General features: G+C 40.2%; 2 protein-coding genes across 6 annotated transcripts in view; both read left to right on the forward strand.

Moving 5' to 3' along the window:
- LOC128775469 (translation initiation factor IF-2-like) overlaps positions 1-10384 on the forward strand; it is a 27764-nt gene extending 17380 nt beyond the window's left edge. The window contains exons 3-4 of the mRNA XM_053896727.1: positions 9827-10095; positions 10166-10384. Coding sequence (XP_053752702.1) covers positions 9827-10095; positions 10166-10384 — 488 coding nt within the window. The remainder of the gene's footprint in view (positions 1-9826; positions 10096-10165) is intronic.
- CDK14 (cyclin dependent kinase 14) overlaps positions 1-24017 on the forward strand; it is a 621048-nt gene that overhangs the window by 16429 nt on the left and 580602 nt on the right. For 3 of the 5 annotated variants that reach the window (XR_008420630.1, XM_053898331.1, XM_053898332.1), the window contains exons 1-2: positions 10110-10686; positions 17767-17798. Coding sequence is in view for 3 of the 5 variants with exons in the window: in XM_053898331.1 (XP_053754306.1) it covers positions 10596-10686; positions 17767-17798 (123 nt within the window). In the remaining 2 variants the exon portion in view is untranslated. Of the gene's footprint in view, positions 1-10109; positions 10687-17766; positions 17799-24017 lie in introns of those variants that run through there. The other 2 variants (XM_019443273.2, XM_019443275.2) reach the window with 2 other exon arrangements.

Below are 24017 nucleotides of genomic sequence, written 5' to 3' on the forward strand. Positions count from 1 at the left end.
TACATGAACACTTCCCATTCTTCATTTTCTCAATCTGGCTGTAACTTAATTATATTGCATTTAGTATCTGTACTGATAGGACTTTGTAAATCACAGCATATACTATGCTATGAAAATTTTCCCTTCCTGTTCAACTTTTGTTTTTTTCTTGAGTTAATTACAGTCTTCCCCCTGCCCCCTGTAACTTGGTTTTGTAATAAAGAGGCCATTTTTGATGTTTGTTGACAGTTTTCAATCTCCACTCATCTTTTCTATCTCCCCCACATCTGGGCAACCAAAAGTAGAAGAACTGTATAGGCCTTTACCTCTAAGAGTCGACAGGAATTTCAAATATAGCTCAGGCTCTAGCCCATGCGAGGTGGAATCCCCACCATGCTGATTCTACCCTTTAACCACAGTGAAAGCCCCAGACTACTCCTAGCCCTTTGCTCACTCTCTCACCAGACCCCTGAATGAACCCTTTCCCTCCTGGGAGCCCCCATCTTAGTGTTATTACTAAATATACCTCATTTATATTCACTGGTGGGTGCATTGTGTCTGGACAGTCAAATAAATTCCTGAGCGAGTGATCATGCCTACCTCTGGGCACTGAACTGTGTACTTTCTACATATTTATCATTAATACATTCCTAAACTGTCCACACCCTCAGTTTGGTAAATTTTCCCTCAACATACTTTAAACATCAGTTATTCTATCCATGCCATTTTCTCAATGATCTTTCCCCCAGGGCCTCTGTCCCACTCTAGTCCACCAGATTTGTTGGTCTTTGAGCTTCCTTCAGAGCTGTGGTCTTAGATTTTCCCTTCACCATCATCCTTTCTTACTCATGCATTAGAATCTCATTTCCTGGATTCCTGGATTTTCTCTTTTCTTATTTTGGTTGAACAAATCCTCCGATAGCTTCCTGAGAAATGACCTATAAAAGCAACATTTTTTATCTTTCCATGTCTGAAAAATGTATATTCTACCTTCCCACTTAAGGAATAATTTGGCTGGGGAACTCTACATTACAAGTTACTTTCTTCTACTATTTTCTAGCATCCAGTGTGGCTATTGAGATGTCTGAAGTCATTCTGGTCCCTAATTCTTTTTAGAATCTTGTTTTTCTTTTCTGAGGGTTTTTATAATATTCTATTTGTCCACAGGATTTTGCAATTTTATAATGATGTGTCTCTGTGTAGGTCTGTTTTCATCCATTGTCTTGGGAGCTCAATAGACTGTTTCAATTGGGGAAGTCATGTCCTTTCATTCCAGGAAATTTCCTTGATAATTTCTCCCCTCCATTTTCTCCATTCTCTCTTTCTGGAACTCCCATTATTCAGATATTGAACTTCCTGGACTAGTCTGTACCTTACTCATGTAAAAAAAAATCTCTCAGGGGCGCCTGGGTGGCTCAGTCGGTTAAGCGTCCGACTTCAGCTCAGTTTATGATCTCGCGGTCGGTGAGTTCGAGCCCCGCGTCGGCTTTGGGCTGATGGCTCAGAGCCTGGAGCCTGCTTCCGATTCTGTGTCTCCCTCTCTCTCTGCCCCTCCCCCGTTCATGCTCTGTCTCTCTCTGTCTCAAAAATAAATAAAACTTAAAAAAAAAAAATCTCTCTTCTCTTTTTGTTTACTTCCCATCTTTTGTTTTAAACCTTCACCTGAAGTTTTATTTTATACTATGATATTTTCAATATCCAAGAATCCATTTTGCCCCTTGGCCGCTACTTTTAAAAACATTTGTAGCATCCTGTTCTTGTCTAATAACTGCAGTATCTTATAGTATTTCACTGTCTTTGAATCTTTGAAGATACTAATACCCTCCCTCTCCCACTCCTGCATAGTCTTTATTTCTTCCTGGTTGCTTTTCTATGTTAGTTTTGGCCTCTTTCTTATTAGAATATTCCATCAGCTGTCTGGAGATTTTTGGCTGTCTGCCTATGTCTAGGAAACAGGCACTAAAAAGTTTTAGGCAATTCAATTTACATGGTTGGGCCTGTCAAATGTGGGTTTCACTGTAGGGCAATTGGTTGGTCAGAACTATGGGAAGAAGGTGAGGAAAGAAAGTTAAGTGTCTTGACATTCAGTTATCAACCTTCAGTAGGTTGCCTCTCAGCCCTGCCAACTGCTGGCTTAGGATTCAGCTTTCTTGGGACTGACAAGTCAATAACTACTCAATTACGATTTTTCCAGCTTCCAAAATTGTTTTGGTTTCTTCTTTTACTCTCTATGTGCATGTGTACTTTTGCTTAAAAAAGTCCATTCACTATAGCTTTGTGGGTTTTTAAGAGGAACAGAAAGTACCATGAGTGTTGTCTGACATTTCTAATAGTAACTAAAACATACATAGCCTTTACTACATGATTACCAAAGTGTCTACTTTTTGGTCCTTGTCAAATTCACCAGACTATTTCATATCTGTTCTATATTCAGACCATCTTTCAGTTTCTTGAATGCACTATGTTCTTCCTATGCCATCTGGCCCCAAGTGCTGTTTTCTCTTCCAGGAACTCCTGCCTGTCACCTGACTACTTCTGTGGATCTTTCAGGTCTCAGTATATGTGGTGGACATCTCTGACCTTCAGAAGCAAGAGAAATCTCTCTGATGCACGGTATCAATAGCACCCAGTTCTTCCTCTGTTTTAAAATGGGGAGGGGGTGCGCCTGGGTGGCTCAATCGGTTAAGCGTCCAGCTCTTGATTTTGGCTCAGGTCATGATCTCATGTTTTGTGAGATTGAGCTCTGAGTGGGGCTCTGTACTAACAATGGGGAGCCTGCTTGGGGTTCTCTCTTTCCTCTCTCTCTGGCCCTCCCCCACTCACGTGTGCACAAGTGCTCTCTCTCTCTCAAAATTAATGAATAAACTTAAAAAAATAAAACGGGTCACTTTTCATTTTCCCTCACTAGTCTGCAGGCTCTGTGCAGGCAGGGGCTATGACTGTGCTCCGCCTCTTTCACTGCAGTATATCCTGCTCCTAGCACAGTGCTTGGGACATGGTAAGTATCAAAATGCATTTGACCAAGAAATAGACACCTAACTGTAGAGAACAAACTGATAGTTACCAGAGGGAAGGTGGGTGGTGGTGGTGGAGAATGGGTTAAACAGATGATGGGGATTAAGGAGTGCACTTGTAACGAGCATCAGGTGTTATATGTAAGCAATGAATCACTAAATTCTATACTTGAAACTAATAATACACTGTATGTTAACTAACTAGAATTTAAATTTAAAAAAGCATTTGATAATTACACAAATGAAGTCAAGTAAAATTACTTGCTTGTGATAAGAGAATAGAGATAGTACTAGAAAACGATTCTCTCAATCCTTTCTGTTCAGCTCAATTGGCCTATGTCTGTTTTTTTGGTTTGTAATTAGAAGAAATCAAATATATTTGATTAGGAAAAGGAGATAATTTTCGGCTGGTAGGACCAGAACAATTCTCTCTCTGTTGTTTACAGATGAAGAAGCAGAGGATTGGTGATACTATATAGGCCATTACAAAAGGTTCTAGAACTGAGAGTATCTTATGGCTCCTATCCCTGGTTTCTGTTTTACCATTTGAAACACACCTAGGATGTTACCTCTCCAGCATTACTGTCTTTTATGCTCCATGAATATTTCTACGTTGTCTTCCCTATCTGACTTTCATCAAATAACAACCATCATGTTGCCATTTAAGGGACTAAATCAGTGATTCTTACTACTTGTTGGGGGTTGTACAAGAATCATCTTGGAGTCTTTTTCAATCTGTATGTGCCCCTTTCTCCTCCTGCTTCTCCAGTCTCTGCCTAGGATGCTCTAGAATGATCCTTTGAAAATGCTCCCCAAATGCACAGATTGAATGTTTGTGTTTCCCCAAAATTCATATGTTGAAACAATCCCCAATATGATGGTATTTGGAGGGTCTTTGGGAGATGATTAGATTATAAGTATGAAGCTCTCATGAATGAGATTAGTGCCCTTGTAAAAGATGTCCCAGGGAGCTCCCTCCCCACTTCTCAACAGTGAGAAGTTGACGGTCTTCACCTTGGAAGAGAGTTCTCAGCTGAAGTCAACCATGCTGGTTTCCTTATTTGACTTTCAGCCTCCAGAACTGTGGAAAATAAATTTCTGTTGTTTAAAAGCCACCCAGTTGGGGCGCCTGGGTGGCTCAGTCGGTTAAGTGTCCGACTTCGGCTCAGGTCATGATCTCACGGTCCGTGAGTTCAAGCCCCGCGTCGGGCTCTGTGCTGACAGCTCAGAGCCTGGAGCCTGCTTCAGATTCTGTGTCTCCCTCTCTCTCTGACCCTCCCCCATTCATGCTCTGTCTCTCTCTGTCTCAAAAATAAATAAACATTAAAAAAAATTAAAAAAAAATAAAAGCCACCCAGTCTATGGTATTCCATTTATAGCAGCCCAAACAGACTAAGACACCAAGTAATTTTGGTATGACTCATTCTCATAGGTGAGGAATATTATATTAAATGTTAGTTATGACCAAATTACATTTTATGAATCCACTACTCTGATGCGTGCTGCAATGGCCCAATAAGTGATAGTTTTAGAATGTTTAGCTCATTTACAAGCACCGAGTAGAGTAGAAAGGAGCCTCTTTTTCAAAGTCAATTGTATTACCTTTGAATACCACACCTTTAATATTTTCCCATAAGGTATGAAAAAAGAAAATATAGTACTGGAATTTAGGAGTTTTTATCTATCCATTAACCTGCTTGAGTTTGTTTTTAGAACTTTCTCTGCTTTGGAATAGTTCTTTCTATCCAAAAGGACAACCATGATTATACCCAAAGTGTATCAAAAGAAAAAGAAAATGTCATATATCATGACACAAAATTTCTTTATAAAAGAAAAGTTTTTAGTAACCAAACTGTGTCTCAATCTAAAACTGGAAGCTGTGTGATGATTTTGGGGTGGCATCTAGGCATCGCTAGGCTCATTTCCTTTTGTAACACGGTGGTAATGATAATGTCTCTTGGAGTAGTATGGGTTAAAATAAAAGCATCAATTTATAGCACATTATAAAACCATAAGTATTTCAATTACATTTAAAAATAATAAATAGTGAGTTTTGCTAGGGAATGTGATATGTCTGATGACACCACCAACATAATTATCCTATGGACACTTTTTTTGGCTTAGAAGCACTTGATTAGAATAGGCATGTGAATGCAGATGAACTGTCAAGTGCCTTGGAAAGAAAGATTAGGGTGTTTTTGATACAAGAGCTGCATTTCTGAACATATTGTTCCTAACAGGACTTGTCTGTACTGACCAAAAGGCATAAGGTTTTGGTTCACTAAAACATTAGTTTCTGACCATTTTCACATCCATGTTCAGAATTCAATTAAAGGACTGGTCCCTGAAGTTTAATTCTGATGGATCTGCAACATGATGCGCTGAAATTGATGACAGTCATAAATGAGGACCCTTTCTTGATGACACATCTGTATCACACACACAAATAACACCAAACAGCATGATTCAGTGAGGTATGTCATGGTTGGTATTTTCTTCTATGGACTTCCATTGTACAAATTATATAATAATTGAAAACAGGAACAAGGTAACATTAATATTTAAACATGGTTTAATAGGACAGGGCAGTTCACCAGTATTTCAATGCATGCTTTGACCCTGGTAGTTTATTTTCTTCAAAACTATTCTGAGCTAATTAATAGTGACATCATTTGGATGTTTTGGCAGCTTCTTCATACTACAGCCATTTGCAAGTAGATCAATTTATTTAGGTCCTTAGGTCTCTTGAAATATATGATGAACAAACAGAGAATTACCTATAAAACAATTAGACAAATACAGGTCTTAGTTCTGCACAAGCCCGGATGTTTGTGGCAACAAGAATGATTCCTGTAAATGTGAAAGGGATTGAAATTAGGAGTCACTAGGCAATGGGTGGTGGATAGACAGGGAGGGGGAAGGATGGGGAGCTCCATTTACCTAAGTGTGGATATAACAACCCTCCATTCCCCTTCCCTTTTTTATTTTAATTTGCTCTATGTCAAAAAAAAAAAAAGGGGGGGGGGGAGGAACCCTTAAGGCTAGACATTAACCAAAAGTTGGTGACAAGAGTTTTGGATTCCATGTGCCAGTTTCACTGATGACTCATTGGGAACTTTGTATAAGTCACTTAAACTTGTGCTACTTCAGTTCCTGCTGGCTGTGTTCAAAAAAGGAGGATAATACTTGATCCTAAAAATAATTAACTAGGGTGACTATTTAGATTTCTAAGAGGATATTTAATTAGGTAAATTTCCACCACTTCAATAATTACAACCTGACTGTATGTCTTAATATTTACCCTTTGGTTAAATTCTAAAATTTTACATTAATAAACATACATTTTCTCTTTTTAATTTTGCTTTCCCACTTTATTCCCTACATACTTGACATCCTTGTTTCATAGATTTTATTTTACTGATAATATCTTTTCATACCGTTTCAGGTCAGTAAGTCTGTTTTCTCCTTTTGCTAGATTATAGATTCTAATCAAATCCTCTATAATTTATCTTCTTTGGATTAGGATTCATTCCCTTAAAATTTACTGCCAGCATATTAGCCTGCTATTTTTCTTATATGGGCAAGATCCATTTATAATAAAAGCGTAATTAATGTATAGCAGAACTAGAAATAATGTATCTTAAATTTTACCTAATTTTTGTCGATGGTCTTTGTCTTTGTCCATCTTACTTGCATGTTAATTACTTCTCATTAATAAATCTACCTTTTAGTACATAAGCTGGGAGAGGAGAAATTTCACCATTCAACTTAAAATCAGAATTTTGCAGGAATGAATGACCCTGGAGGTCATCTAGTTCAAGCCCCCTCCCCTTTTTTTTTTTTATAGATAAGAAAGTGGGTAAGTCACTTTATTTAAGGCCACACAACATTTAGAGTAGGGACTAGAACCCATGAGTTGTGGTGGATGTCCAGCCACTGTTGCTACTCCTCAAGGCTTAATTAATATATATGCATGCTTTAATCGATGAATTTGATTAAGGTCAACTCATGTTGGGTTCAGCCTCTAGGTAAGTTTATGTGTTTGTATTCAGATACTGCACCTTTAATTCAGTCCAGCCAAACTATAACCTTGTGAACCAGAAGTTCGGATGGAGGACTGGCACAGATCCATCCTCCCACTGAAAATACATATGCCACACAGATGCTGGATAGTCATCTTTGTTTCTGAGGACAACACATCACTTCTCAGGGGCAGCGATACATTCTACATTCACTTGACATTTAATTTACATCCACTGTGATGAGGCACCTAGGTGGCTCAGTTGGTTAAGTGTCCGACTTCAGCTCAGGTCATGATCTCATGGTCTGTGGGTTCGAGCCCTGCATCAGGCTCTGCTGCTTTGGATTCTGTGTGTGTCTCTCTCTTTCTGCCCCTCCCCCACTCATGCTCTGTCTTCCTCCATCTCTCAAAAATGAATACACATTAAAAAAATTTTTAGCGGGGCGCCTGGGTGGCTCAGTCGGTTGGGCGTCCAACTTCAGCTCAGGTCGCGATCTCACAGCTCGTGAGTTCGAGCCCCACGTTGGGCTCTGCGCTGACAGCTCGGAGCCCGGAGCCTGCTTCGGATTCTGTGTCTCTGTCTCTCTCTCTCCCCTCCTCTGCTCATGCTCTGCCTCTCTCTGTCTCAAAAATAAATAAACATTAAAAAAAAATTAAAAAAAAATTTTTAGCTTACACTCACTATGAAATAAACATTGTACTTTTTGTATACAGAGTCCCTTCCCTCAGGGAACTTAAGAATGTAGGATAAAGACATAAGTGAAACATAACTGTGTAAAGAGTTGAATCCTATTAAGTGTATACATTTTAAAACTATCTAGTTAAAAATGTCCTCCTTTGTGTCACAGTGTCTTACAAAATTAGTCATTTTAATATATAACCAACAAAGGAAGTTGTTAAGCATATAATGGGAAGTTGGTTATTCATAACTGACAAGGTTTATTTGGTCCATTACTAACCACTATCTCTCCTGTTAGGAATACTATTGTAATGAGGTGAGGTTTATTTTGGAGATGCAAAAGCAGAAGTTTTGGAGTAGGGTAGGTAAAAATGAAGTAAATATTATTTTTATGTTTTAAATTAGTATTTTTATTAGTATTTATAAGTAATGTGTTCTTTGGGTAAAACATTCAAATTGTAGTTAAAGGTATAAGGGCAAAGGAAATGTTCTCTTTATTCTGGGTATGCACACTTAATCGTTCTTTGTTCTTTTTCTGGAGAAATTTTCTGTGCATGTGGAAACATACATCTGTATATTTTTCCCTACAAATGATTTAATGATAAATTTGCTTTTTAGTTAGTTACCCTAGACATATTTGCACATCAATACATATTGACTTATCTCATCTAAAAAAAGTGTTTACTTACTATACCTTTGTATGCATATACCATGATTTATTCAAGCAGAAGTTGACCCTTAAAAAGGTTGGAAATATTAAATACTGGGGAGGTAAAATGGAGAATCTGTATCTGTAGCTATATGTGTATTTACCTATATGAACTAGTCATTGTCAGAGTGAATAGGATAGCCACAGACACACAGTACTCAAAGCTTATTAAATTAGTAACTATTTCTTCAACTTTGTTGACTCGGTAGATAGAACCCATCAGTATTTTAATTGGTTGCTTTTGTTTTTTCATTCATAGCTGCTGATAACTTTCTCCCCAAGTAATCTGAGGAAGTGGTAAAAGTCAAACTTTTTCCTGTCTGAGGCCATATTGGTGCTGTCTATAATATCTAATTATGGTCACTAGGACCCAGCCTCCTTGCATCTTGATGAATTCCCCACCCTCCTTTGCTTGGCTTGACTTCCTGTTATCAGCTGCCATCTATCAAGACCCTATAATATGCTCAGTGCAGAGGAGAACAAGTCGAAGTGTTCTACCTCACAATTTAAGGAAGGCAGGGGGCTAGTTTTTGTTTTAAGATAAAAATCTTTTAACAAAACACAAACTCCCCAAAACTTCCTTTAAACCAAACAGCATTGTCACACACTCACAAGCTCTTATTACTTACACAGCCAGATGACTCAAGATTACTAAATTTCTATTCATAAGGAGTTTGCTGGCCCCAAATCAACATTCAGTCCCTCCCCCATCTTCCTTCTCTCTCCCTTGGGAGAGTGATGTTTGGAGTGTTCGCTGCGCCACGTTTTAATAGAATGAAGACGATGTGTGTTTGCTGCCTGAACTGTTTGTTTTGGGATTTTATAAAGCCTCCCCCAACGTCTTCCTTTTTAAAATTTATTTTTTGAGGCCGGGGAAGAGGAGGTCGGAATCTTTTTTGGCTCCAAGACTTCCAATTTAGAAATACATGCTAGAATTGGTAATCTAGAATCGGCAATCTAGAATTACCAATTCTAGAATATTGGTAATTCTAGATTACTAATATATTCCAGAATTGGTAACACATTCTAGAATCCCATTGCTATTTACTATAGAACTGGGTATTTACATCAGAAATCAGCTGCATCTACATTCCCATCAGTCACTCAGTGTGACACAGCGGTGAAGGAAACAGCACTTAACCGTGCCTTGGGGGGTTACAGTTGACGCTTCTGCCTTTGCACTTGACTCCCCTAAAAAAACGGGCCCAACTTAACAACCTCCCTAGCAAAACTGGGAAAAGAAAAAGTCGCCCTCAAACCTGAGTGCGTCTCCGAGGCCTTTCCACTCCCCCGACCCAGAGGTAGTGGTGGTGGCCACCCCCTCCCCCCAGGTCCTCGCCCTTTTCACACGCGTTCGTGGCAAGGAGAAAATCAGTCATAAACGACCGAGATCCAGAGCTTTTCCTTGGGTGGCCTCCCCAAAGCGCGAGGAGGAGTCCCCAGTAGCGGCCCGCTCCCAGCCCTGCCTGTTCGAGGCCCTCCGCCGGCCTGGGTCCTGGAGCGCGCGGGCGGGGCGGGCAGGGCCGGGGGAGGCGCGCGGGGGCGGCCGGGAGGGGGCGCCGCGGGGGCGCGAGCGGGGCTAGAGGCCCGCCGAGAACGCGGACTCCGAGCCGGGGAGCCAAGGGCCCCCTGGGGTCCCGAGCCCGGGGTCCTTTGCCAAGGGGGAGGCGGGGCGGAAGCGGCGGGAGGGGCGGTTAGGGCGGGGCGGGTGGCGGTTCCGCGCCGCGGCTCTTTCTCCCTAACGCCCGAAACTCGGGGCTGAGAACTTCTCCCCGCCTGTGCCCCGCGCGCTCCGGCGACCCCCGGCTCCCGCACCTTGTTCCCAGCCCGTCCCCTCCCCGCCTCCGGCCGCGCCGCCCCCGCTGTCGGCCGCCGGCCGCGCTGCTCTCGGTTACAAAGGAGGGAAAATGAGCCGGGCGGCGGCGGCGCGGCGCGGGGCCACCGCGGCTGCGGCGATGGCGGCCGCCCCCGGCACCACGTAGAACGCCCCCGCCCGCCCAGCCGCGGCCCAGGCCGGAGCAGAGCCTGCAGCTCCCCACTCGCCTCCTGAGCCCAGCGCGTCGCCTCCTGGCCGGAGGAGGAGGTGGAGGAGGAGGAGGAGGAGGCGCCGCCTTCTTGCCGCGCGCCCTCGCTGTTGTCTGGGCTCCGCTCTGGACCAGTTTGGGGAAGTTGCCGGAGCCCCGCGTCGCCCAGATGTGCGACCTCATTGAGCCGCAGCCGGCCGAGAAGATCGGCAAGATGAAGAAGTTGCGGAGAACTTTGTCGGAGAGTTTCAGCCGCATCGGTGAGTGGCGCGCTGCCCCGGGCACCGGGCCGGACGCCCCCGGCGCCTGCTCCTCCGCCCCGCGCTTCTGGCATCACCAAAGCGGCGACCACCCGGGGCTGGTGTAGAGTGTGCTGCGCGCGGTCGGTGGAGGGAACAGTACCCGGACCTGGGGTAGGGCGACAATGGAAAGGAGAGACACCCCTCTCCCTCGGGATCTAGGGGATCATTTGTGGATGATCATAAAGCCCACAGTTTGGGTTTCCTCTCCTCGCCACTAGCGCTCCGCCTTTCGCGCCCGCGTTGGACTGGCGATGGGACGCCCCGGGCCCCGCTGCGCACCGGGCTGAGCGGCCGCCTGGGTCACTTGTTATTTTTTTATTTTTTTTTGCGCGCAGGTTTCGCTCTGGGGTGTTTAGTCAGTAATTTAGCTTTGGAAATTGGTGAAACGTTGAGCTGTTCCTTCGTATTGTTTAACACATCCAACCTAAAGGGAAGTGGGACAGATACCTTGGGACCTTTTGTTCGGTACTTCGGGTCCTCGAAAGCGAGATTCGGCTGTTCTGTCCCAAGCTCTCTGAATCTTTCCATTGCAGCAAATAAATGCGCGCTGTGAACTTGTCTGAACATTTAGAAATAAGTCCCCAGAACTTCTTACATTTACTACAGCTCCGGGGCTATTGTCTTTAAACCAACCAACTGATACACAAATAAAAACCGACTGAGAAATGTTTAGGACATTTAAGAATAAATCCATGTCACGGACTATAACAGGGTGACAACAGTATTATGTGGAGTGGGTTTGCTAGCTTTTTAGGGTTAGCCATAGAAAACCCCTTTTAACCTTAAGACGGTAGCTGCCTCCTCTAACATTAGAACTTTCATTTATGCAGGTAACTGTTTTCAGCAAGAAAATCCTACAAGCACTAAAAATAACCCCTCGGATTCCCTAAGAAGCTTTCTAGCCTTTGTTTCACTTGTTTAACATGTCATCCATGTTAATGAAGGTGTTAATGGAAATTAAGCATAAAGTGCTTAATTCCTTAAAATAAACCCCTGGAGTGAATATGAGTATTGGAGTCATTCATCCATCCATCCATTCCTGTAAAAAAAAATCATTATATAAGCACACTGTAAAATATGCAAACTTTCTTCAAGCAAGAGGAAATATGGATCAAAATTTAGCCTAGTTTTCTTTGTGTTGGGTTTAAAAATTTTCTATTGGTACACAAAATCTTTCCGAAATGACTGTAAAGTTATGGTGTGAAACCAACATTTAATCTTGGTTTTACTTATTGCATGTATTGGATAGTTGCAGTTTCACTCTCACGAGTTAGGGATGCATTTGAAGAGTTCCTACATGCAAATGAAGTTTGAAGCCAAGAGTGTGAGAGCAAGGTGTTCAGTTGGTGTGCATTTTTAAAGAGGATGTTCAACCTGGGACCCAAAGCATCACAGAGGCGGGTTCTGGAGTCCATTAAGCCCTGTTCTAAAACACATTAACTGTATATTTACTAATGCTAATGACTCTGTTGGAGCCCTTCCAGTTTTGTGTTAAATAATTCATTGCAGTTGAATCTCAGTAAGAAACCAAGGACATTAATACAAAAATTCCTTATGTTTAAGCAATTTTAAGATTTTGATCGACAATCAGTAAAATTTGGATTAACTACAATGCTGGCGAATGGGGTATTACAGTTAATTGGATTTTCTAGCTTACTGAGATTTAGTGATGTGAAACTCCTTTTGATTCCAACACTTGTTAAAATGTCTTCTATGATCTAGTAGATTTTACTTCCTTCTTTCAGAAACAGTACAGTGCAGTGAACCTAACTGATTATTTCTTGTATTGAAGGAAGGTCATGATTCTGAATAGCAAGTCCCATTTTGGAATACTGTAAAGAGATAAAGAGGTTTTATGTGGTTATGATTGTATGTCAAACCCAAGACATACATGTGAAGTGGGACTGCAGAAAAATTAATCTTTGTTATCTGAGTACGTTCTTAATGTTATATTTGCAACATCAAAAAGCAATAAAACAAATTTGGTTATGTAAAGGTTTTAAGGTGCTCAAGACTATGGAATGGGGTTTTTACTATGGGATTGTATAGTGCATAGATTAAGGGTGTGGGCTGTGTCAGACCACTGGAGATTTCCCGTCTTGCCACATGCAGCAGTGTGACCTTGAACAGGTCACTCACCTTCTGAGCTTCAGTTGTTTTTTTTTTAAATTTTTTTAATGTTTGTTTATTTTTGAGAGGGAGACAGAGAGACAGCGTGTGAATGGGGGAGGGGCAGAGGGAGAGGGAGACAAATAATTCGAAGCAGTCTCCAGGCTCTGAGCTGTCAGCACAGAGCCTGACGTGGGATTTGAACCCACAAACCGTGAGATCATGACCTGAGCCAAAGTTGGATGCTTAACCTACTGAGCCACCCGGGCGCCCCTGAGCTTCAGTTTTTCATGTACAACTCAGTTTTGATATTGGCACTTAGGGAAATAACGCATATGATGTCTTGTGCAGTATGTAGTGTAGACTCAAGAGATGTTCATAATATGTTATTATCATTATTGGTGATTGCATCATATTGACATAATTGATTTTCTAGGTGGGAAGAAAGAGAAGGGAAGAAGTGGTTACTGACTTTACCGTATTAAAACAGGATGGACTTTGGAGTTAGTCTGGTCTGGGTTTGAACCCTGTTTTCCCAGCTTGCTGTGTGTCTTGGTCAACTAGCAGAATATCCCTCAACCTTAGAGTCCACATGTATACATTTTCTTAAGGTTGTTGTGACGATTAAATCCGATAGAATACGTAAAATATCTAGTGCAAGATGTTACATGTGAAGATCAATAATGGGGGCTGTTACTATTCCTTCCAGTTTCTCTATGTATCCCCCGTCTCCCCCCTTTCTTCATTGGTACTTCATGAGATCAAAGAGTGAATGGTTTATTCTTGTGGAGTAATCCAACATCTCTGTATATGCATTCCCTTTAACCAATCTATGATGGCTTTTGAAGTAAACATACTGACTTCATTTTGCTTTTTTAGTATGATTCAAAAGTGTAGCTTGTTATAGGATAAAATATACAGCATCATTGTTTAGTCCTGAGAAGTTAACCGTTCATCTATAGAAAATGAGCACAACTTTTGAAAGTATGTGATATTCAATCAGTTTATTGTTAATAACCATTTGGACTGTATAAGAGCGGCAACGCTGATGTTTAATTCATCCACACGTAAATGGTCATACCAGCTTTGTCGCTACCCACCCCAATACAGCTGATCTGAGATTACTATATTATATAAGGTCTAATAAAACACACTGGCTTTCAAGCCATAGCACTCTAATTTATGACATCTGCCAGGGAGTGACTACAACATAGTTACAGTTCTTTTACAAGATGGGTGTAATTGAATTTCAAAGTCATCCACTGATTTCAGTGGTGAGTATTTATGGTTTTCTGCTAAATAATGTCAGTGTGTTCACTTATTTAGGAATTACTGTTGTTGTCTCACGTGTTTGTTTTTTTTTTTTTAATTTTGGTTAACATAAATAAAGAGAAATGGGAACTTAGTTGTTAAAAAGTTTATGTTAAAATCCTTTTCCTCTTTTGTTTCCTGTTTCTTTTTATTTTTGAATGATAGCTTAGGAGGAGGAATGCTTTCTGTGTAAGATTAGGTCAAACTGTCATTTCTTCATAGTCATTTGAATGCATTTCTTCACACTTGTTTGGATTAACTCCCAGAGAAAGGAAGTTTATACTCTGTGATATTTGAGGTGAAGCCCATGTACACCATTTTTTTTAAAAGATGTAGTTTGTGAGAGAACTGAATGAAAGGAAGAGGCTGAAATTTTGGGTTTGTTACTTTGTTCTGTATGTGTGTAATGTAGAGTCCAGCTGTCATTTGATAAGTCCATTCTTAAGGTTAAAGGTTCAGACACAAAATGTAAATACAGTACCATGTCTTCTTCCAATGTAGTTTCAAAAGATTTTAATTTGAAAACTAGGAAATGGAATTTATATCTATGATCCTTTCATGAGAGAAAATAGTGTATGGTTTTCATATGCCAACACTTTAGTGTGTCTCAAAAGGCAAGAGGCTGTCTTTTGGCCTTTGAGGTAGACATAATTAATTCAACAAATAATTATTGAGTACCTCCTATGTGCGAGATATTGTGCTCACATTCAGTTTCAGTGGCCATTGGTACCAGTCCGCAAGGACTTTTATGAGAAGGCAGGCCAGTGAAAGGGCATTGACAATATAGAATGACAAATTTTACCAAGAAGATTAGCACAATTTGCTGTTGGAGAACATAGGAGGGACACCACTTTAGTGTTGGTGAGAGCATGGCAAGCTCTCTAGAGGAAGCAGTGTCCGAGCAGAGGACTAAATAGACTACCTGATTATCTCAAATGATTCAATGTATACATACACCTTTGTTAACCCATAAAAGTGTAATATACTTGCTATTCCATGATATCTTTGAAGACAATTGTGAGTTTACATTTACATGAATGATTAATGACAATCGGGGAATGTAATCAATAATGAGATGTTGCGTGCTTGTTTGGGTAATAGTTTATTATTCATCAATGACCTGGTAAATATTTGGCAGAGACATATTTAATTGGCCTTTGTTGTTACTGTTAACTGCTGTTCAAGCAAGGATTCCATATTTATAAGAAACTATATAAAGTGTCGACCCACCAGTGAAGAGTTACTGAAGTCATAGATTTTTTGGTCTTAAAATGTTCTCCCCTAAGATATCTTGGGCTTGAGAATAGTGTGCATGGGAGAGAATCTAGCTTTCTGCTCCTTATATCTTAGAAGATACACCTGTAATTTCCTCTAATATTTCTTCCATTTCTTTCTACCTACAGACCCTACCCCTTTATCCAGAATGTTGAAGGAATTGGCAGGATTTGGGGGCAAGAAAGAAATAGTCCAGTCAGGATGTCAAAGACAATTTAGTTTCTTGCTTTCTTTATCTCTCAGTTTGAGGGTCTTCATTCTGTGTTTGCAGTTACCCGAGGGGGTAGTTATTAACTGTAGTTCTTATTGGATGCTTTGCTTAAGAAAACCCAAGACTAAACTTTTATTATGTCCAAAGTAAAGAAAATACAGGAAGTTTGTGCTGTGATTTATAAGCTTGCTCCTTTAGCTTTGCATCTTACATGACAGCCACATAATTTTTCATTAATTTTTGTTAAATGAGCTAGGTATGTGGCTGTACAATGATTGACTTTGTATTTGAAATCAGTGAGCTAATCATTTCTTATTAGAAAAAAATTTTTAGATGGAACAACTTGCCTATATTTATGTAGGTCACTAATATTTTATCTTGGAATCACTACTCAAGTATGTTAATTAGAAGATATGCCTTAGGTTTGAGGGAGTGAGGGTGGGAGTTTAGTAACATTGTTGACTGATATTTAAAGAAAGCCTTCTAGATTAGAAGTTTTACATTCTAAATTAAAAATAGTCTTTAAGAATCATTGAGGATCTTACAGCTTTCTATCAAAATAGCTTATTTTAATTTTTTTAATGTGTATTTACTTTTGAGACAATGCGAGAGACAGAGTGCAAGCAGGGGAGGGGCAGACAGAGGGAGACAGAGGGAGACAGAGGGAGACACAGAAGCTATCAGCCCAGAGCCTGACGCAGGGCTTGAACTCACGAACCATGAGATCATGACCTGAGCCGAAGTCAGAAGCTTAACCGACTGAGCCACTCAGGCGCCCCTCAAAATAGCTTATTTTAGAGTTAGTGTAAGTTAAAGCGAAATATATAATAAAATGTGTGTAAGTAATTGAATGTAAGATAAGCTATTTGAGAATGGTATAAAGGGCTGTCTTTTTATTTTTCATTTAGAAGTAGTTGTCCTCTAATAAAGTCAGTAGAGAAATTTGGTACAGATCAGCTTCTTAGGTAAAAAGAGGAAAACTAAGAATTGAACTTTCAGAAACACTTTATTTCCCTCAATCTACCCTCACCCTCCTTAATTCACCACAACTACATACTTCCTGATGTTTAAAAAGACAAGTCTATGGTATGAAACAGAAAATATACTTTTCAAGATTGTTACATTATATAATATAAGCTCTGGTATGGTAGCTTCCATTTAAGCACATGACTTCTCTCAGAGATTGATTCCCAACATAATTTGTTTTCCATTGCTTTTGTCAGAACATAGCTTTCCAAGTAAGAGCAACACAAGTGCTTCTATCCTGACTAGAACTGTCCAGTACAGACGGTAAACACCTATGCACAATTCTATAAATTAGAAACATGTCTCCAGCTAGTGGTTTCAGCTAAATTAGCTCCTTTGTGCATTCTCCTTAATATGAAACATTCTAAGTAATTGTAGGATTTAAGGAACTAGGGTGTTTGCCAACTATGCATGAAATACTTACTTCTCTCTCTTTAGAGTAATAGAATGCCAATTCTGAATCCATGCATATTTAAATAAATTTTGAGCATTTGCCAATTCTCATACAACGTTCTGAATGCATTGTTTCCTTTGGTGATACTTCGTTATAAAATTGATCATGTTGAAATGTTTGAATTATGTCTCTGCAGTGCTTAGTTTAACATGCTTAGTCTTTCATTACTGTATTTAAACCTCTCTCGGTATGAGAATCTCATTCAGGGCACTGTGCAGAGTGGGTGTCATCCTGACAATTGGTTTGGGAGGACCACACACCGTGCATAATGACATATGCACAAAACCCAGAAGCTGAAGGAGACATTTCTTTAAGATTACTTTTTGATTCTTTCATACTTTTCATTAAAATGTTTTCCTACTAAAGAAGAGATAGGGGAAAGATATACATTCTTCTTTTCCATACTTGGGAGGATAGTCCATTTACATATTTATGAAAGTGTCTCACAAAGAAGCATGCTGTGCAATTCTCTGTCTCATTTGTAGTTTTCCTATTTGTATCATAACATTGTTATTCAGGTTGGGGTACAGTTTTACTTTCTGAAATGAAAACACCATACTGCTTTGTTTTCTTTCTGTTTTCTAGAACTTAGATACTTCGTTTCCTTGAGATGTTTCACAATAACTTCTTCCTTTCCCTTTTTATTTTACAGCTTTGAAGAAAGACGACACCACCTTTGATGAGGTAGGTTAAATTTCTTTATCTTATGTTGGATGTATTTAATTACTTCTGGGTATACTTAATAGGTGCCAACTTCACACTTAAGAAGCAGAAAAAAATGCCTTAAAAAAAGAAGAGATGACATCTCTATAGTTGTATTATTTTTCAGCTTTAATTATTTGAATGAAGTTTGGTGGCAGTCAACAGAAATATGTCTTTTTAAATTAGCAAAAATACCCCCAGGCCTTTGTGTTATTGACCCCTTAATGGTGGTAGTGCTGGAGAAGCCCATTGTGAGGTACGTGCTTAGGGCAAGTCTGGAGTTGTTGGTAAGTTGGGCACCCCAGCTCCCTGCAACCCTGCACTGAATCAGGATGTGATGCGACGTTGATGCCACTTATTGTCTATCAGATTCCCAAAGGAGGGGCTGACTTTCCTGTTCTAGTTTTCCTATCCTTTGTATATCAGATCTGTCTTTACCTACTTGCTACAAAGTAGCAAAAAAGTCTGTTCCAAGAGGGCAGAGGGTCCATATGTAATTAATAGCATTTTGAACATGATTTTTAAATTGTACTCTTTCCTGAGTTTTTTGTGGTATCAGTGGGAATCACCAGACAGACAATGTGTTTACAAAATATTCTCAGGAGTGCTATAGAGTGAAGTATTTCATTGTCACCATCCAAAGCCACAGTAATTGACATGTATTGTAAATTGGGCTGTGTGTGTGTGTGTGCGCGCGCGCGTGCGTGTGTGTAGTGAGTTTATATATGAACACAAAAGTATATACACAGTGTGCTTATCCTTCAGCCTAATAAAGCATGGATTAGTTTGGTTGTGGTTGTTTGATTTAACAGTTGCAGTTTCTGTGAAATAAGCTACCTGTTCTCTCACTGCTTTACTGCTTCAGAGAAGTGAAGACATTTGTGCTTGTGGAAATCCCCTTGGCCATGTGGTTGGCTGTGGTGCAGGGCAGGACCACTCAGGGAGAACCTGCTCCAGATTGGGATTTCTGGATGGGGCCAGTGACATTTGGCTCTCATGGTCTGCCTCTTTGTCTGTTGCACCTGTTCCTTTTTTCCTGGGGCCCAGATCTACAAAGCCACGTGTCCCTGGACTACAAAACAACTTCTCCTTCCAGCATTTCTGAAACATCCTGTAAAGCTTAGTTATTCTAGACCTAAAGCAATAGAGGAATATTTTCTTCCCCATCTATAGTTGGTAATAATGATGTTCTCCTCTAAACCTGTATTTCTGGAATTTCTGCAGTGTTACTGAGATGTTTTTAGGAGAGTATATTTTCTTCTTAGAAGAAATCAATTGGTGAATATTTGGTACTTTTTCTGTCTTTGTAAAGAAATGTCTCCCCTCTAATTATGGAGGTAATGTAAGCTTACGTAAAAGAGAAAAATAAGGAAAAGGAGAAAAATCTCCCAATCCTATTACCTAGCTACAACCACTGTTGAATGTTCTTGCTTCTTTCCCTATGTTTAGAAACAAAAAAACATAAGCCATTTATTATATGCTGCTTTTTTCTTTTAACCCAAAATGTGGTATTTTCCCATGTTGTTACAGATGACTCCTAATCATTATTAGGAATTTGAAAAACCTCCTGTTTAGTTTAAATGCCATTGTTAATGATTGTTATTTTGTCATGTGGCTGTGAGATTAGCTTTCCAAAAAGTCTGAGGCTGGAACCTAGATGAAAGTTAAGGAAGGATGTGTATATGAAGCTGGTTACTACCCACCCTCCTTTACCTGGAAACCTTTGCACAAAGGTCTGGATTTTGTAATATGGGGTAAAATTTTCTCTAGCTTTTACAAAGTGTTTTCCTTCCTCTGTACAAGAGATTGTTAAAAAAAAAAACAAAAAAACAAAAAACAAAAAACAAAAAAAAAAAACAAAAAACAAAAAAAACCAAAACTCAAGTTAGTAAATCACAGAATGGTACACCTGGAGGAGATGTTGGAAATCATGGGGCCAACTTCATCCTTTCACGGATGAAGTAATTGAGGTCCAGAGGGGCCCAGGAGTTTCCAGTTAATTACGGGAAGTGCCAGGGTCAGGCTCCTGGGAGATGGTAGTAGTAAAGGCATGCCTGGGTGTAAACCCTAACTCAGCTTACCTTTTCAGGGGCAATTGACTTACTTTTTCCAAGTCTCTTATAAGTTAGAGATGTTTATCTCCCTCCTAAGATTGTTGCAAAGATTAAATAAGCTAAGTATATGAAGGTTACAGGAGTGATGGGCACATAGTAAATGTCTCATAGTTGGTATTCCCATTGCCCTTGTCTTCGTTGTCATCATCATCCTTCTCTTCACTGATGCTCTCACCATGACATCACCTTCTGTATTTGGAAGGGCTACAAGGAGGAAAGAAAGATTTAGTTTGAAATTAAGAATTGGGGCTATGAGGAGAGTTATTTTCAGATATTCCTCTACCATACCATATGAGACTTCGTGTGATGATTTACATATTAAAACTGTGAAACCCACCATTTTTTTTGTTTGAAACTCACCAGTTTTTAGATTCCTTGAGAGGATGACTACATTCAGCTTTGTAATCCCTCGTGTGTCTTGCACATGGTAAAACATTCAGTAAATATCTGTTGAATGTGAGTAAATATATATTGTCAATAAGTAGAGAGAATGTTGAACTGAGTGTCAGACAATGTGGATTCTCCTTTGCCAATTTCTAGCCATTCAGTTTTCTCATTTGTAAAGCCAGTCCGAGAGGATCATCTTCAAGTTGCTTTTTATCTTTAAATTTTTTTAAACCTTTATTCATTTTTGAGAGACACACAGAAAGAGAGGGAGAGAGAAAGAGAGCGAGCGCAAGCGGGGATGGGGCAGAGAGAAAAGGAGACACAGAATTTGAAGCAGGCTCCAGGCTCTGAGCTGTCAGTGCAGGGCCTGATGCAGGGCTCAAACCCATAAGCTGAAATCTTGACCTGACCTGAAGACAGTCGCTTAACTGACTGAGCCACCCAAGCATCCCATAGGGGGAGGGAGAATCTATTTTATTTTATTTTTTAATGTTCTTTATTTTTTATATTTGGGGGAGAGAGAGAGAGAGAGAGAGAGAGAGCAAGCTCGAGGAGGGGAGGGGCAGAGAGAGAAGGAGACACAGAATCTGAAGCAGGTGCCAGGCTCCAAGCTGTCCTCACAGAGCCATACACAGGGCTTGAACTGTGAGATTGTGACCTGAGCAGAAGTCAGACACTTAACCAACTGAGCCACCCAGGCACCCTATCTATCTTTAAATGTAAAATAAAATCCTACCTAACAGTCAACATGCACTTACAGTTTTACTAAGATCCCAGAAAAGGACACTGCATTTGTGATTAAACACGCAAGAAGTCACCAAGTTCTATGATCATCCTCAGATTACAGTGTTAGAAGTTTTCTTGAACTCACTTTTCTTTGGCAGTTGGAGGACTTCTGTGTTGGAATTTAGTTAAGATTCGAGTCTTGAAACCTGGGTACTGAATCAGCTTCTTAGATATGCATCAAGGTGTGGCATCTCTCTTCCTACTCAGTATTTATGAGGCAGAGGACTCCTTACCTCAAGGAGTGGCCTCCTCCAGAGTGCCTGGAGCTGGACTTTAGTTGCTATCCCCTGATTCCTAGAGGATTTCTATAGGGTGTGTGTAAATGTTTGACCTTGAACAGAGGAGAAAAAGAGATGTGGACCTATTTGAAAGACTTATTATTCTTTCATTCTTCAATAGGCTGAAGTGCCATGACTGCAGATTTTTATAAGCAGCTTGGAATTATATTCATGAATAGTGTGCTATTGCTTGTTGCAGAGAGAGAATGAGACACTTTGGAAGTTAAGTATTGAGGGATGTTTACACTAGGCAACTTTGTTCGAATAGGAAATTTTGTTGAAGCCCATCCTATTTGGAGAGAGGACGATCATTTCGCTCTTCGTTCATATTGTATCTGGGCGCTGATTAAAATATGAAGCGTTTTTGTTCTCTAAGTTTAATCTATACTTTTGATGGGTGGACTAACCATTTATAAGGATATCCTTATATCCTTGTATAAAGTTGCAGAACTTTCCAAATTCTTTCTCACCTTTTTGTCCCCAGTAGATGTCTTAGGCCATGTCTCCCGAGTGGCCTCATTTTCCCTGTGCCATAATATACTATGACTTCAGGGAAGTTTTGAATCTTATTTTTTTAAATTAGTAATTTGTTTCAAAATGATACCTAAAATATGAACAGTCAGAAAATACAGTTAATCTCTCCCAGTGTAAAAGTACTATGTATAAAGCCTTTTGAACTGTGGAAGTAAAAAGTTCTAAGTGAGTATAAATATGTGTGTTTAGAAAGGGTTGGAAATGTCTAAAGCCACAGCAATCATGAATTGTTCTTGTGTTTAAATTAAAAAGGTTAAATTGTGTAGTTTTAGTTATGCTTCATGCCTCTGTTATTTTAGCTCAGATGAGTTGCCAGAACAAAGTGTTGAGTATGCTTGGCTCTTTACTAAGAAATACAAAAATTCTAGTGGTTGAAATAAACCTTGGAAATGCAAAGAGGTTTGTTTGTTTGTTTATCGTATATAATCCAGATAATTAAGCACTTTTTTTGTATTGGGGGGGGAATTGGTCATTTACGAGCTTTTAAATTTTCTGTGCTCTGGTCATTTGTTCCCTGTTTGCAAAGTAGAAGGGGCTGCCGACACATATTTTTGCATTTTACAGCTATTTTAATTTTTGTATCCTAAGGAAATGTGTACAAAGCATATAAAATGTTTTAACATTTTTACATCTGATCTGTAACTTCCTCAGGTACATTTTTATAGGTAACTTGCTTCCTCTCTGCTTAATATAATAATTTTGTGAGATAGATGGGGGGTCATATGCATTGACCTCTGCTTCTAGGCCATGCCCCTCTTTGTTGTTTTGTATAAATATGTAACTGTAATACTGGAGATATAAACACAGCAGTGATTTTTCTGAGAACCAGATTCTAGGAGTCAAGTACAAATATGATTTGGGGATATTCCTGGTCATTATTTTTCCATGCATTGAGGGTGGTGGGAGCTGTTGCAGTTTTTTTCTCACCTAACTACCATCATGGTCTGAGGCCCCTGTGTCTGTGTGAATAATGTATACATTGTATACAGCTGTCTAGCTTCCGACTTCCCCGACTTCCTCATCTAAAATACTAAATCCCAGTAACTATCTTTCCCTGTGAGCTTCCTCACTCCTGCTGTACTCCTTTTATCTGTTCTTTGTGGGTTCCCTATTTCCAGACCACCTGTTCTCTGCCCATCCCCCTCCTGTTTCCTTCTCTGTTCACTCACGGTACATCATTCCCTTGCCAGTATCCTCAGTGGCCGTATCCCTTTGTGTTTTGCTTGTAATCTACTCCTCCAGACCTTGATTTTGACCTGGCATCTTTTCCCCCTCTGCCCACCGGCTGCCAAGAGCTGCTTGAGGAAACCACTCTGTAAATAAATTTATCGTCTCTGGCCTTAGCTGGAACCCAAGGCAACTGTGTACAGTCTTGCCCTGTGTGGCTGGCCTGTTTCCTGCTGAAACCTTTCCACTTCCCTCCATCCTTCTAGCTACCCTCCTCCACCCCTCCTTCCTTTCATAGATGACTTTCCACTCTGTGTTAGTTTGCTGGAGTTGTTGTAGAAAAGTCCCACAGACTGGGTGGCTCAAACAACAGAAATGTATTGTCTCACAGTTCTGAAGACCAGAAGTCTGTAATCAAAGTGTGGGCAAGGTTGGCTCCTTCCGAAGGATGTGAGGGAAGGATACGTTCCAGGCCTCTCCTCTTAGCTTTTCTCCCTGTGTGTCTTCACATCACTTTCCCTTAATGAGGGTGTGTTTTTCCAACTTTTCCCTTTTAACAAGGACATTGGTTGTATTGAGTTAGGGGCCCACCCCACTCCAGTATGACCTCGTCTTAATTTAACTAATTACATCCGCACTGACTCTGTTTCCAAATAAGATCACATTTGGAGGTTGGGGGCGAGGGGTATGGTTAAGAAGAATTTTTGGTGTACACAATCCAAAACTCATAACACCCTCCAACTTCCTACAACACTTAATGCTGTTAGGCGTCAGCACCTTGCCTGCACATGTACCTTCACTTGCTCCAATTTTATTTCCTTTTTTCCAATTTCAGAGGAGGATGTGTCTTTTCTCCTGTTCTAGGCTAATTCCTCCTCCTTTCCTCTTCACTCCTTTCCCTGCTTTCACTCCAAAATCTGTGTAATTGATTCTGT

The sequence above is a fragment of the Panthera pardus genome, unplaced genomic scaffold (genome assembly GCF_024362965.1).
Source record: "Panthera pardus isolate Hobbes unplaced genomic scaffold, ASM2436296v1 HiC_scaffold_8, whole genome shotgun sequence".
In the NCBI taxonomy this organism is placed as follows: Eukaryota; Metazoa; Chordata; class Mammalia; order Carnivora; family Felidae; genus Panthera; species Panthera pardus.